Source organism: Heptranchias perlo, chromosome 41 (assembly GCF_035084215.1).
Source record: "Heptranchias perlo isolate sHepPer1 chromosome 41, sHepPer1.hap1, whole genome shotgun sequence".
Taxonomy (NCBI): Eukaryota; Metazoa; Chordata; class Chondrichthyes; order Hexanchiformes; family Hexanchidae; genus Heptranchias; species Heptranchias perlo.
The window spans coordinates 12,775,064-12,790,566 of record NC_090365.1 but is presented as its reverse complement, the minus strand read 5'-3'; the positions used below and the strand labels follow the sequence as shown (position 1 = coordinate 12,790,566).

Genomic DNA, 15,503 nt, shown 5'->3' with positions numbered 1-15,503 from the left:
TGCACAAGGAGACAGACAACGTAGGCCCACTTTTACCTACTTTCTAGGGCACACTTCAAGACACTTTGTCTGAGAGTACAGATGGCCTGGGGAAATACAAAGAAGTTGGGCAGGGAGGAGGAGGAAATAAATAAATCCTTAAAAAAGGAGTCTGGCTAAAAATGGAAGAAAAACATATTCCAAATTAAAGCAAAAAAGACTTGCTTTTATACAGTGCCTTTAACAACCTCAGAAAGTCCCAAAGCTCTTTACAGCCAATTAAGTACTTTTAAAGTGTAGTCACTGTAGGAAATGCGGAAGCCAATTTGCACACAAGGTCCTACAAACCCGCAACGTGATAACGACCAGATCATCTGTTTTAGTGATGTTGGTTGAGGAATAAATATTGGCCAGGTCATCGGGGAGAACTCCCCTGCTCCTCTTCAAAATTGTGCCGTGGGATCTTTTATGTCCACCTGAAGGGGCAGACGGGGCCTCGGTTCAATGCCTCATCCGAAAGATGGCACCTCTGACAGTGTAGCACTCCCTCAGTACTGTGCTGGAGTGTCAGCCTAGATTTTATGTGCTCAAGTCTCTGGAGTGGGACTTGAATCCACAACTTTCTAACTGAAGAGGAGCAAGTGCTACCACTGAGCCACAGCTGACATTAATATGATACTGAGTTATCTACAGGGAGCAAAACTACAATTAGCAGAATAGGGCGGTGCATGGGAAGAAACTGTGGCTTTCCAAGAACCCAACACACTTCAATACAGTCAGCAGAAACAGAAACATTCACCCACACATTATCCCCAGGGCCTCTACTGCAATTTCTCATTGGCAGGAGTTCTAGGCCACTTGCTTCTCATGATCTAGGGGAGAATGAAGGTCAGGTGAGGAACGTGTGCAACAGGATTGGTTCCAAGTTCTCTTTACAATATTGCCTAATATGGAATATTTCATATTAGATTAGACTCAAACTACAAACATTCACTTCTCCTACACTGGTTAAGTTTTACCATAGAATCATAGAATGATATGGCACAGAAAGAGGCCATCCAGCCTGTGCCTGCTCATTGGGTAGAGCTATCTAATTATTCCCAAGCCCCAGCTCTTTCCCCACAGCCCTGTAAATTTTTTCCCCTTCAAGTATTTATCCAATTCCCTTTTGAAAGTTACTATTGAATCTTCTTCCACCACCTTTTCAGGCAGCGCATTCCAGATCACAACAACTCGCTGCATAAACATTTTATCCCCTCATGTCGCCTCTGGTTCTTTTGCCAATCACCTTAAAATCTGTCTCCTCTGGTTACCGCCCCTTCTGCCACTGGAAGCAGTTTCTCCTTTTCTCTATCAAAACAATTCATGATTTTGAACACCTCGATCAAATCTCCTCTTAACCTTCTCTGCTCTAAAGAGAACAGCCCCACCTTCTCCAGTCTATCTACATGACAGAGTCCCTCATCCCTGGTACCATTCTAGTAAATCTCTTCTGCACCCTGTCTAAGCCTCAACATCCTTCCTAAAGTGCGGTGCCCAGAATTTAACAATACTCCAGCTGAGGCCTAACCAGTGTTCTGTAAAAGTTTAGCATAACTTCCTTGCTTTTGTACTCTATGGCTTTATTAATAAAGCCAACGATCCCATATGCTTTTTTAAAAGCCTCCTCACCTTCAAAGATTTGTGTACATACACCCCCAAGTCTCGCTGTTCCTGCACTCCCTTTAAAATTGTACTATTTAGTTTATATTGCCTCTCCTCATTCTTCCTACCAAAATGCATCACTTCCCACTTCTCTGCGTTAAATTTCATCTGTGTATCTGCCCATTTCACCAGTGTGTTTATGTCCTCCTGAAGTCTGTTACTATCCTCCTCATTGTTTACTACAATTCTGAGTTTCAGGTCATCTGCAAACTTTGAAATTATGCCATGTATACCCAAGTCCAGATCATTAATATATATCAAAAAGTGGTCCTAATACCGACCGCTGGGGATGACCACTGTAAACTTCCCACCAGACTGAAAAACAACTGTTCACCACAATTCTTTGCTTTCTGTCCCTTAGCCAATTTTGGATCCATGTTGCCACTGTCCCTTCAATTCCATGGGCTTTAATTCTGCTAATGAGTCTATTATGTGGTACTTTTGAATGTCCATATACACATCAGCTGCACTACCCTCATCAACCCTCTCTGATACTTCAAAGAACTCAATTAAGTTAATCAAACACGAACAAAAACAGAAAATGCTGGAAATACGCAGGTCAGGCAGCATCTGTGGAGCGAGAAATAGTTAACATTTCAGGTCGATGACCATTCCAAAATTTTGTTTTTATTCATGTTTGACTAACTTCTTTTTATTTGATTTCCAGCATCCAGTTTTTTTGCTTTTGATTTAGTCAAACATGAATTGCCTTTTACAAATCTGTGCTGACTTTCATTTATTAACCCATACTTTTCCAAGTGCCAATTAATTTTGTCCCAGATTATTGTCTCAAAGTTTCCCCACTACCGACGTTAGGCTGACTGGCCTGTAATTGCCGGGTTTATCCCTCTCCCCTTTTTTGAACAGCGGTGCAACATTGCAATCCTCCAGTCCTCTGGCACCACCCCATATCGAAGGAGGATTGAAAGATTGTGGCCGAAGCCTCTGCAATTTCCACCCTTACTTCCTTCAGTAACCTCGGACACATCCCATCCGGACCAGGTGACTTTTCTACTTTGAGTGCTGCCAAACTTTTTATCCTATCTAATATTGCTACTACCTCCTCCTTTGCTGCAACATTGGCAGCATCCTCTTCTCCAGTGAAGACAGATATAAAGTACTCATTTAGTATCTCAACCAGGCCCTCTGCCTCCACAAGATGATCTCCTTTTTGGTCCCTGATTGCCCCCACCCCTCCTCTGAATACCCTTTTATTATTTATACTGCCCTTTTACTACTTACTATTTACCATGTCAGCTGAATCACCAGATAGAACACTGCAAAATCCTTAAATCGCTTGAGGAAGTCTTTCTCTACAACATAACATAAAATATTAGTGGCAATATTGCACTGCGGGCCTCCCCACAATAGGAAATGCTTTCACAGCAGACAGAAACAGTTGAATCCTAAGTCTAGGTTGGAATTTAACCCAGATCTGAAATGCTATGTGGACTTTTGGCCACCTTTGTGGATTTTTGCAGAGGTTGAGTGAAAGGATTGAGGAGGAAAGGAAGTTTAACAAAAGAATCACAAATACAAAAGCAAAAATGTACTAACATTTCTGTAGTGCTGGATGTAGTATTTCACGTGACCCATTCCATCTCAGATCGTCACGTAGCTTCTGCTCAAGCTTTTCAATCTCCACTATGCCTCCCAGAGAACCTGTTTTGAGAGTTTTACAGTTAAGTGTCAGAAGCTACCTGCATGGCAAGAAAGCATCTTCTGGATTTCAGAAAGCAGAGTTTTGGAAGAAACTCCTACTTGGATCTTCAACTCCGTCCAAGAATCTACAGGAAATTCTTCAACCAGTTTTTCAAGTTTGTGCACTGGAACGCCAGACATTTGTTTTCCCTCCCCCCACCCCCCTCCCAGAGTCTTGTAACTTCTGTAATAGCCCCATCCCGCGGACTCTGCTCTGGGCTGTCTTTCATCAGCCTCCCCAATTTTTGTGTCTCTCCACCAGTTTGTGCCACTAATTTCGTCCTCAACATTAGTTGCAAATATCCCAGCATGCAAAGTTCTTCAAAGGGGAGCCCAGTTAAATGCAGTATTAAGTCAGTAGGAGCAGGGAAATTTCTTCCTCAATTCTCTTTTGTTCTTTCCCATAACCATTTCAACCCAAGAGGTTCAGGTAACCTCCAGTAGGTAAATCTTACTGCTGTCAGTTGTTGCAATGAAGTAACATGAATAGTGATATAGGATAAAGTTTCAAAAGGTCCTTAACAAACACACAACCAATGTTATCAACAAAAAATGATATTCTATATGATTCCAAGTTTCCTGCTCTGACTAATACATTTCAAAAAGTATTCAAGTGCTGTAACTACAACAGATGCTTATGGAAATATGACAAAAATATTTCCTGCATCCATACCATTCCTTTCGATGAAACTCCTTTTAAAACGCATCTAATTGGGGCACCGATTAGCTTATACAAGCCTGAATTCAAGCTCCACGTTGAATGGGACTTCATAACAACAGGAGATCTGCTCAATTACATGAAACATACCATACCAGATTCTAAGAAATCTAACTAATGTGTAATACAATGCACTTTAAAATGAAAACACTGTTTTGCTTCCAACCGACAGCAATGCTTTCATTAAAAAAGGTACAGGTAACAAATTGGCTCTGGAAGGTTTTGAAAAAAAGTATTCAGTTTCTCCAGCAGCCAGGTAGCTAAATCCACTGCCCAGTTTGATGCTGAGCCAAAGAAATCCGCAATCTGTGGCTGATCTCAGCCAAATCAGCAGTCAGGTTGGTATGAACAGAAAATGCTAGAGGGTCAGTTAGCATCAGTAAAGGTTTTTCTGGTACAATTAACCTCAATGCCCCTGAATTAGAGGGGGGGGGGGGGGGGGGATGAAAACAGGGTTGCCGGTCCTTATTACTATCTCTGCTGGGAAGGGTGCATGTGGACACAAGTCAATGGCAGGATTTGACCATGATGCCAGTCGTTGTCAAATAGCCTGCCAACACATCATCAGCTCATACATGAAGAATGGCCACTTGAAGGAGGTACTGCATGACAACCAGTACCCGTGAAACTATGCTCCAACAAGAGTCAGGAGCTTTAGAAGTGGGGAGAAAACTGGAGTGGACAAGAAACAAATTGCAATAACCAGATTAAGAAAAGTGAAGATTTAAACAACCATCAATATCATTCAGGCAACTTAATTAGTAGACACGCAGGAGTAGTCTGTGAATATAAAACTGCACATTTGTTACTGACCTTTAAAACTGAATGACTGTTTTATTTGCAATACATTTTCTACAGGCACAACTTCTCTCATTTCTTTCATAGGCCCTTGATTATTCATACAGTCCTGGATTTTTATTGCACCATCCTTTATGGGAATAATTTCCTTCAATTCCTGCTTAGACTCTTGATCATTCGTGGCACCATGGATTTTTACCGCATTGAAGAGAGGCTTTTTTTCACATCGTTTCCTAGGCCTTCGGCTATTTGCACCATCCTGTGAAGAAATAATAAAGTAAACACTATTCATTCAATGCTGAGCATGGAGAAACTACAAGAAATGGCATACCATGCTGGAACATTCATGCACTTGGTTAGTACTCAATTTTCCATACAGCAATTCCCCAATTTCAACCATGCTATGAAAAGAGAACCAGAATTAGGTATTTTCCAAAAGGAAACAAGACTCAGAAAAAAAATGTATGTTTAAGGCCACTCAAGAACTTCTGCAGGTACAAAGTATCACTGACAAAGCCCAAGAACAACTCACCTGCTCACCCCCCCTCAAAGTGAAACAAACCTGAAAGAGAATAACGGAGGGGGTGGCTTCACTTCCCTACAGGCTCAGAAACGAGAAATCTGCAGATCAGCTAATTGCAGCTGGTCTATCGGTCTCAGGCCCCCTCGTTTGGAAAGGGGGTGGGGGGGTGAGGGGAAATATCTAGGGTTTCTACCTATGACAGCTAACCAACAGCTCCTCCTGGAAATGCTGCATTGGATGCTGAAAGGGCAGGATTAGTTTGGTGAGATTAGGCCAACTCCCATATTAGAATAACTTGCCAACATCACTGACTGGTATCACAAGAATAGCCATTTGGGCACAGTATGTCAATGTTGCTAAAGCCCATAGAACTGTAGTCCTGCAAAGTAGTCACCACCACCTTCAGGAGGGGAGCTAGAAAAAAATTGTCGCAAAAGGCGGGGGGTGGGGGGGGGGGGGGCGGGGTGCAGAGAACATCCTCCCATTACTTGTCCATACAGAGAAAGGATTTGGCAACATATGAAATTCAGTGGCACACCAGACCGGCAAAAAAAAGGTTTGTAGCCACAATTCCTTGTAAGTCAAGTTATTGATTCAGCCGTCCCGGCATTGGGAGGATAAACAATTCCTCAATAGAAGAGCCAATAATTTAAGTGAGTCACCTACAGGTTGTTTTTGTAAACCTTCAAATGGGGTTCTTAAACCAGCACAGGCCCTCAGACAAGAATGTCTACTTACAACTTCAACCAGTTTGGTGGGTGGGTGGGGAAAGGAAAACCAACTCAGGCACAATGGTGATATTGTAAATGAAAATAAGAAAATGGTGGACATGTTAAATAATTACTGTAAATACTGATGCAAAGTAAAGAGGATAGCAATGCCGGACACCCCAAGAAAACTAAGTTTGAATCGGGGACAGAGACTCACCATAATTAATGTAAGCAAATTAACAGTAGTGAAGAAAATAATGGCACTAAAGAGGGACAAATCCCCAGGACCAGGTGGTTTCCATCCCAGGGCTTTAAAGGAAGTGAGTGAGAACATTGCAGAAACCCTAACTATAATCTTCCAAAGTTCTCTCAATTCAGGAACCGTTCCTTTAGATTGGAAAATTGCACGTCACTCTGCTATTTAAGAAAGGTGAGAGAGGGAAACTAGAGAATTATAGACCAGTTAGCCTAACATCTGTTGTCAGGAAATTACTAGTGTCTAAAATTAAGGATAGAGTGACTGAACATCTTGAAAATTTTCAGCTGATCAGAGAAAGCCAGCATGGGTTTGTAAAGGGTGGGTCATGCCTTACGAACCGGATTCAATTTTTTGAATGACTAAGGAAGTGGACAGGGGAATGCCTATGGATGTTGTTTATATGGACTTCCAGAAAGCATTCAATAAAATCCCTCACAAAGAGGCTGTCAGCTAAAGTTGAAGCTCATGGAATTGAGGGCAAATTATTGACCTGGTTAGGAAAATGGCTGAGCAGCTGGAGACAGAGAGTAGGGATAATGGGCAGGTACCCAAATTGGCAGGATGTGACTAGTGGTGTTGCACAAGGATCTGTGTTGGGGCCTCAGCTATTCACTGCATTTATGAACGACTTAGATGACGGAATAAAGAGCCACATATCCAAGTTTGCCGATGACACATTGTAAGCAGTGTAGATGGAAGCATAATCTATTAATATCTCCCTGTAATTTTAAGTGAATGGGCAAAACTGTGGCAAATGGATTTCAATGTAGGCAAGTGTGAGGTCATCCACTTTGGACCTATAAAGAAAAGATCAGAGTACTTTCTAAATGGTGAAAGGCTTGAAACAATGGAGGCCCGAAGAGACTTGGTCCACGTACATAGATCATTAAAATGTCATGGACAGGTACAGAAAATAATCAAAAAGGCTAATGGAATGCTGGCCTTTATATCTAGAGGATTTAAATAGAAAGCCCTGGTTAGACCACACCTGGAGTACTTATTCAGTTCTGAGCACTGCACCTCAGGAAGGATATACTGGCCTTGAAGGGAGTGCAGCGTAGATTTTTTTTTATTCGTTCATGGGATGTGGGTGTCACTGACAAGGCCAGCATTTATTGGCCATCGCTAATTGCCCTCGAGAAGGTGGTGGTGAGCCGCTGCAGTCCATGTGGTGAAAGTTCTCCCACGGTGCTGTTCGGTAGGGAGTTCCAGGATTTTGACCCAGCGACGATGATGGAACGGCGATATATTTCCAAGTCGGGATGGTGTGTGACTTGGAGGGGAACGTGCAGGTGGCGTTGTTCCCATGTGCCTGCTGCCCTTGTCCTTCTAGGTGGTAGAGGTTGCGGGTTTGGGGGGTGCTGTTGAAGAAGCCTTGGCGAGTTGCTGCAGTGCATCCTGTGGATGGTACACACTGCAGCCACAGTGCGCCGGTGGTGAAGGAAGTGAATGTTTAGGGTGGTGGATGGGGTGCCAATCAAGTAGGATGCTTTGTCCTGGATGGTGTTGAGCTTCTTGAGTGTTGTTGGAGCTGCACTCATCCAGGCAAGTGGAGAGTATTCCATCACACTCCTGACTTGTGCTTGGAGATGGTGGAATGGCTTTGGGGAGTCAGGAGGTGAGTCACTCTCCACAGAATACCCAGCCTCTGACCTGCTCTTGTAGCCACGGTACTTATATGGCTGGTCCAGTTAAGTTTCTGGTCAATGGTGATCCCCAGGATGTTGATGGCGGGGGATTCGGTGATGGTAATGTCATTGAATGTCATGGGGAGGTGGTTGGACTCTCTCGTGTTGGAGATGGTCATTGCCTGGCACGAACGTTACTTGCCACTTATCAGCCCAAGCCTGGATGTTGTCCAGGTCTTGCTGCATATGGGCATGGACTGCTTCATTATCTGAGGGGTTGTGAATGGAACTGAACACTGTGAAATCATCAGCGAACATCCCCGTTTCTGACCTTATGATTGGGGGAGGGGGGGGGGGGGGGGGGGAAAAGGTCATTGATAAAGCAGCTGAAGATGGTTGGGCTTAGGACACTGCCCTGAGAAACTCCTGCAGCAATGTCCTGGGGCTGAAATGATTGGCCTCCAACAACCGCTACCATCTTCCTTTGTGCTAGTTATGACTCCAGCCGAACTCCAGGTATCATTTACCGGAATGAGCGATTACACAAACTACGGCTGTATTCCCTGGAATTTAGTAGATTACGGGGCGATTTGATCGATGTTTTCGCGATATTAACGGGAACTGATAGAGAGAAACTATCTACCCTATTTCCACTGGTTGGGAGTCTAGGAATAGGGGACATAGCCTAAAAATTAGGGGGCTAGGACTCTCAAAAGTAAAATTAGGAAACACTTCTACACGCAAGGGTGGTAGAAGTTTGGAACTCTCTTCCGCAAACGGCAGTTGATGCTAGCTGAATTGTTAATTTTAAGTCTGAGATTCATAGATTTTTGTTAACCAAAGGGTATCAAGGAATATGGAGCTGTGGCACAGATCAGCTACGATCTCAATGAATGGCAGAACAGGCTCGTGGGGCTAAATGGCCTACTCCTGTTCCCATGTTTGATGGTTAATTTTTAAGAGTTGGATTAAGCCACAGTGAATCATGTTGACATTTCAAAAATGGACATATTCTATGCCCCTCAAACTGCATCCAACTTCTGAAATGTATCCAATCCAAACTTAACTAATTAGTTATCAGCTTGGAATACTATTCCAGACATCAAACCAGAATAAATCCTCCTTCCCATGGCAGTGCATGGGGAGAGTCAACTGCTTCCTCATAACAGGTAGTGACTGCTCAGTAAGTTGGTCCAGTATTTTGTTTCTACGTCCTGTAAGTTTCATTAACATCATTTTGCATTTATATAGCGCTTTTAATGTAGTAAAACTTCCCACGGCGCTTCACAGGAATGGAAGACAAGGAAAAAGATATTAGGACAAGTGACCAAAAGCTTGGTCAAAGAGGTAAGGAGGGTCTTACAAGGAGGAGAGAGAGGTAGAAAGCCAGAGAGGTTTAGGGAGGGAAGCACAGAGCATGGGGTCCAGACTGCTGAAGGCACGGCAGTCAATGGTGGTGCGAAAGGAGTCGAGACGCACAAGAATCCAGAGATGGAGAAATACAGAGTTCTTGGAGGGTCGTAGGAGGTTACAGAGATAAGGAGGGGAGAGGCCATGAAGCGATTTGAACACGAGGATGAGAATTTTAAAAATTGAGTTGTTGGTGGACCAGGAGCCAATGTAAGTCAGTGAGCAACAGCAGCAACAACAACTTGCATTTATATAGCATCTTTAATGCAGTAAAATGTCCCAAGGTGCTTCACAGGAGCGTTATGAAACAAAATTTGACACCAAGCCACATACGATATTAAGACAGGTGGCCAAAAGCTTGGTCAAAGAGGTAGGTTTTAAGGAGAGTCTTAAAAGAGGTTTAGGGAGGGAATTCCAGAGCTTACGGCGTAAGTAGATGAAGGCACAGCCACCCAATTAAAATCTGGGATGAGCAAGAGGCAAGAATTGGAGGAGCTCAGAGATCTCGGCAAGTTATAGGGCTGGAGGAGGTTACAGAGATAGGGAGGGGCGAGGCCATGGAGGGATTTGAAAACAAGGATGAGAATTTTTAAATTGAGGCATTCCCGGACTGGAAGCCAATGTAGGTCAGCGAACACAGGGGGTGATAGGTGAACGGGACTTGGTGCGAGTTAGGATACGGGCAGCAGAGTTTATGAGCTCAAGTTTATGGAGGGTGGAAAACAGGAGGCCGGCCAGGAGAACATTGGAATAGTCAAGTCTAGAGGTATCAAAGACATGGATGAGGGTTTCAGCAGATGAGCCGAGGTAGGGGCAGAGACGGGCGATGTTAGAGGTGAAAGTAGGCGGTCTTGGTGATGGAGCAGATGTGGCTCGAAACTCATCTCAGGGTCAAATAGACGCATTGTTTGCGAATGGTCTGGTTCGGCCTCAGACAGTGGTCAGGGAGAAGGATGGAGTCGGTGGCTAGGGAATGGAGTTTGTGGTGGGAATTTTTGCTCATCTAGTACTGGGTATCAATAAGCAGTGTGACAAATCAGAGACAGTGGAGGGTTCGAGGGAGGTGGTGGTGAGGTAGAGCTGGGTGTCATCAGCATACAAGTGGAACCCAACGTTGTGTTCTCGGATGATGTTGTCGAGGGGCAACACGTAGATGAGAAATAGGAGGGGCCAAGGATAGATCCTCGGGAGACTATAGAGGCAATGGTGTGTGGGTGAAAAGACTGACCATTGCATAGAGATTCTCTAGTTATGATTGGATAGGTAAGAGTGGAACCAGGCGAGGGCTGTCTCACTCAGCTGAAGAACGGAGAAACATTGGGAGAAGAATGGTGTGGTCAACAATGTCAAAGGCTGCAGGACAGGTCGAGAAGGACGAGGAGGAACAGTGCACTATGGTAGTCATAGAGGATAATTTGTGACTTTGATTCAGGTCGTTTCAGTGGTGCGGCAGTGGCGGAAACATAATTGGAGAGACTCAAACATGGAGTTGTAGGAAAGATGGGCATGGATTTGGGAGGCGACAACATGTTCAAAGACATGAGAGGAGAGGGAGGTGGGAGAAGGGTGGGTATTTTGAGGGGGTTGATGATGGCAGATTTGAAAGGGAGGGGGGGGCAGTACCTGAGGAGAGAGAACCATTTACAATATCAGCTAACGGGAATTTGGGTGAAAGGAGCAGGTAAGTCTTATGGACTAGATGAGCTTGGAGAGGGCATAAGGAGAGAAACTAGCAAGTGTAGGTCTAGGGCAGGGGGGGAACCTTGGCTTGGTGGGAATGGGGAAAGGGAGGGATGCATCATAAGCAGCTGAACGGATGGTCTCAATCTTAGAATCATAGAAAGGTTACAGTATGGAAGGAGGCCATTCAGCCCATCGCATCTGCACCGGCTCCATGCAAGAGCAATCCAGCTAGTCCCACTCCCCGCTCTTTCCCCGTAGCCCTGCAAATTTTTTCCTTCCGAGTACTTATCCAGTTCCCTTTTGAATCTACCTCCACCACCCCCACGGGCAGCTCATTCCAGATCCTAACCATTCGCTATGTAAAAAAGTTTTTCCTCATATCACCTTTGGTTCTTTTGCAAGTCCATGAGTTTCTCGCTCTTGTTGTTGGAGGGGAGGATGGAAGGGATATTTAAGGAGACGGTTGGTAGTTGATTCTGGGGATGATCCTGGAGTCGTGAGTAGTTTTGGCAGAGGAGAACAGGGTCCAACAGTGCTTGATGTGGTCCTGCTAAATCTGATGATGAATGGCTAAACCAGTTGAGCACCATATATGTTCAAGTCTGTGCCCTTGTATTTAATGGAGCAAAGATGGGAGCCATACCAAGGTGGGAACAAAGATGAGGGACATATCAGGGGAAGCGATTTTGAGTGGGGGGGGGGGGGGAAGAGAGGGAGGGAAAAAGAGTAAGGGTTTTATTGGGGTTGAGCATTAATGGCAGAGGGGAGGGTGTGACTGAGCCAAATCAATAGCTGCCGAAGTATCATGGTGAAGCGGGCTACAGTTGGGAAAATATACTTTGATGTGGGAACATTATCCTACAGCCTTCAGTAAATGTAGAATGGATCAAAATGTAGGTTTACAATAATTCGATTACAGATAAAAATCAAAGCTTGTAGAAACCAAGATAAATTTATAAATGTGGATTATATTCTAATGATTTAACTACACAGGACAGATCCATTGAATGAATCCACACATTTGGAGATCACTGGTCTGATTCACAACAACGCCAGAAACATAAACTATGGTGGTGTCTAGGTTTCTTAATTTGAATAGTTTTGCCTGGACCAGGCAAAGCATGCGGTGAGTTGTAAATCAAAGATGATTAAATCAGCATTGAGTGTAAGTTTCAAGAATTTTACAATGTTATTACAGCCAATTATGATAAGCTAACTATTGTCTAATAACTACATGCTTGACTAAATTCATTGGGCTTCCATTAGCAAGGCCCTTGGCCACCATTTTTTAAAATTACCATTCTCCCCCCACCCCCCAAAAAAAAAACTATAGCCGATCATTTACCTGTTTTGAGGTCTTTACGTCTCGCAGTGCAGTGCCATAAGGATTATAGAAGTGTTTTAGCTGCCTGATAAATTTGTTTTCATACTTTGTCACAGCAAAGAACTCAGTCTGTTGAAAGACAAATGTATAAACCCTGGGATCATTCAGGTTTAGCTTCTCAATAATTCCATCAGCCACAATGATGTGCAGTTGGGGTACATATCGATGCATTGAATGAAGGATTGCATTACCTTCTTCTGCACTAGGGCAGTTAGTTAATCTGAGTTTGGCAAAAGACACTGGCTTGACCATCCACTCTCTCCCAGAAACACTACCATTTGGGTGGAAATAAAGCCTCCCCATCACATGTGGTGTTGCTTTCCCATTTATCTGCCATTTGCATCCATTGTATCTATAGCGATAGTTGTCTACTGGAGAGATATCCATTGCCATGATGTAGTTTTTCTCGGGATCCAGCCCAGAGACGGAATATTCACAGTATGGAAACATAAACCTTCCTCGTTTGGACATTCTCATCTCGGTGCCCAAGTTGTAAAATTTGTCCCAGATGCTCCATTTTTTCAGGTAGACCTTGACGTTCCCAGACTTGAGGCAGGATGGAGGGGACTTCATCATGTCGTTGCCTTCTACTCGGCGGACATGGCTAGTGGTGATGGCTGCAGGGGCTGCTCCGTCCATGCTCGAAGTGTGTGTGTGGTGTGTGCGTGTATGTGAGTGTTTGCAATCCAGTCGGCAGCTTGCAGTTCGCAGCGACGCCTCGATCAATGCACGGCCATGGAATCAAAAAGAGGGGCGAGAGAAGCCCGTCAGCTCCTGCTCGTCGTCAGCCATCGCCGGGGGTGAGGCGGCCACTCCACGCTCGGCTCGGGAAGAACATCCTGGAAGGAAAGAAAAAGAAACTCCGATTATTAACGAAATGATTCAAAGAGGAAAAAAAAAATCTGGTGCGAAGACGCTCCATGTGAACTTGGCCGCCGTGAAACGAGTGCGTTAAATCCCTGATTTGTTTCTCTTTTTAAAATTCAGATTTTAAAATTAAAAAAATCGTTTAAAATATCCATTTCCTTTTTAAATGTGTGAAATGCCTCATGTTTTCATGTGAAAAGCCCGAGATTCGCGAACAATGGGACCGAACCGCTCAGCTCAGCGGCACCGAGCCGGACATGTGATTGTTCTCCATTGTGAGGCGGCCGGGCAGCCCGGCTCCCCCTGCACCGGGCCGGGCCGGGCCAAGTTCAGGCCGCTCTCGGTGCCGACAACTCCCCTCCCTCCAACCGCCTCCGTTAATTTTTTCTCACTGAAACGTTTAGAAAACGAGTGAGGAGGAGGAGGATGCGCGGACGACCGAAGCAAGGCCGCAGCCCGCGCTCCGCAACCGAACAAAAGGCGCCTCGGCCTCGAGTGCGAACACCCTTCGCCCTTTTTCTCTCCTACCTCCGGTGCGGCCTCCTCCCGCCGCTCCTGCGCCCCCAACCTTCCCCCCCACCCCTCACACACGCGGGCGCCGTTTGGTTATTTTTTTTCTTCTTCACCTCAAACCACTCGGAGCCGTTAGCGGGCGCGTTGGCGGCAGCCCCCTTCCTTCATCACCACCACACCCGCGGGTGTCCGTTCGTTCACGCTGAGGTGATGGAGCCCGCCGCCAGGCCTCTAAATAACACGCATCGGCCGGCCGCACCACGTGACTCGCCTACCCTCCCCCCCTTCCTCCAGAGGGGCCACGTGGTGGCGCTGGCACTGGATGGTGCTGCCAGGCCCAGTTCTTACCATACACGCTTCCCCCCCATTGAATTAGCACCAACCTGCTAGTCTGACTCCGCCTAAGAGGTGGGCAGGTGTGTCCGGCTGGAACATGAGTAGCTTCAGGTGCAATTCCCCCACCCGCCCGCTGCCGCCCCATTGAACAGGTGTCTAGACTCACCATATGAAGCATAACCAAAATAGTAGGAGGCCCTTAGCAAGCAAACAATCTTACTCCATTACTCACCACCTTCAGGCGAATGGACACCGGCAGGCCTGTTAGCATGGTGTAGATTTATTGAGGGTCTAGAGCCAAATTTCGCCTATGCTGAATCGCAGAGGAAGGAAACAGCTGAATTTGCCAGCTAACTTCTATTTCTCACCACGGAGGTGATAATGGCCCAAATTCAACCTGGCCGTTTCCTACCTGTTAGATTTCACACCTCCGCCCGCAGAAATAGAAATGTACACTAAAGGGTGGGGGGAATTAAGCACCTCTTGCAGCCATCAGCAGTTTTCACATCTGACACTGCGTTTGACTAGGCGGTTTACTGAGAAACACAACGGAACTAATATTAAAGGTTTAAATTTGTTTTGCGTAGGGTGAAGTTCTTGTCATTTACTCTTTCACTAAACCATTCTACCAGCCTCAGGTAAAATTCAATATAAAACTTAGTTTCTGTACACGATATTAGAAAATAAACCTGATGAACAGAGCACACAACAGTAAAACAAGGTAACTCTATTGTGGCAAAATGTAGTTTTCTAACTACAACCCTCTTCGAGGGGGAGTAGATTTAGAAACATTTTGATGCCCATCACTCTTGAAACGAAATAGGCTACCAATGTATGGTTTTCACTGAAAATTGATAGAATTGCATCATTCAATTCACAAAAGACCAGGAACAATCCTAAATCCTGTATCATAAAAACAGAATATCATTTCAGTCACTTATAAACCAATGGCATCACTTGGGTGGAATTGCAGAATAGGATTCCCCAAATGGTTTAACAAGCCCAGAATTCCACTCAATATAAATCATTTTCATTGAACAGAACTTGTTTCAATACATTTGGGATTGTAAATCTCTCTAACATTCCCATGTTAGCAGCCCTGCTCCAATACTGCAAATTAGAGATTTCTTTAATGAGTAAATTTGTGCTTTGATAGCTGTTCCATTGTAGAATCATAGAATTTTTACAAGAGAAGGTGGCCATCGAGCCTGACATGCCAAGAGCTTAGTCCCATTCTCCTGCCCTTACTTCATTTTTTAAATTTCTCTTCAAATATTTAATCTAATATAA

General features: G+C 44.7%; 1 protein-coding gene across 3 annotated transcripts in view; it reads right to left on the bottom strand.

The window, feature by feature from the left end:
* Nucleotides 1-14,123, bottom strand: part of LOC137306064 (uncharacterized) — a 69,648-nt gene extending 55,525 nt beyond the window's left edge. For all 3 annotated transcript variants that reach the window (XM_067975120.1, XM_067975121.1, XM_067975122.1), the window contains exons 1-4: nucleotides 13,991-14,123; nucleotides 12,459-13,336; nucleotides 4,916-5,159; nucleotides 3,241-3,345 (exon numbers count right to left, since the gene is read on the bottom strand). In XM_067975120.1, coding sequence (XP_067831221.1) covers nucleotides 3,241-3,345; nucleotides 4,916-5,159; nucleotides 12,459-13,136 — 1,027 coding nt within the window. In that variant the 5' untranslated portion in view covers nucleotides 13,137-13,336; nucleotides 13,991-14,123. The remainder of the gene's footprint in view (nucleotides 1-3,240; nucleotides 3,346-4,915; nucleotides 5,160-12,458; nucleotides 13,337-13,990) is intronic.
* Nucleotides 14,124-15,503: the final 1,380 nt, after the last annotated feature.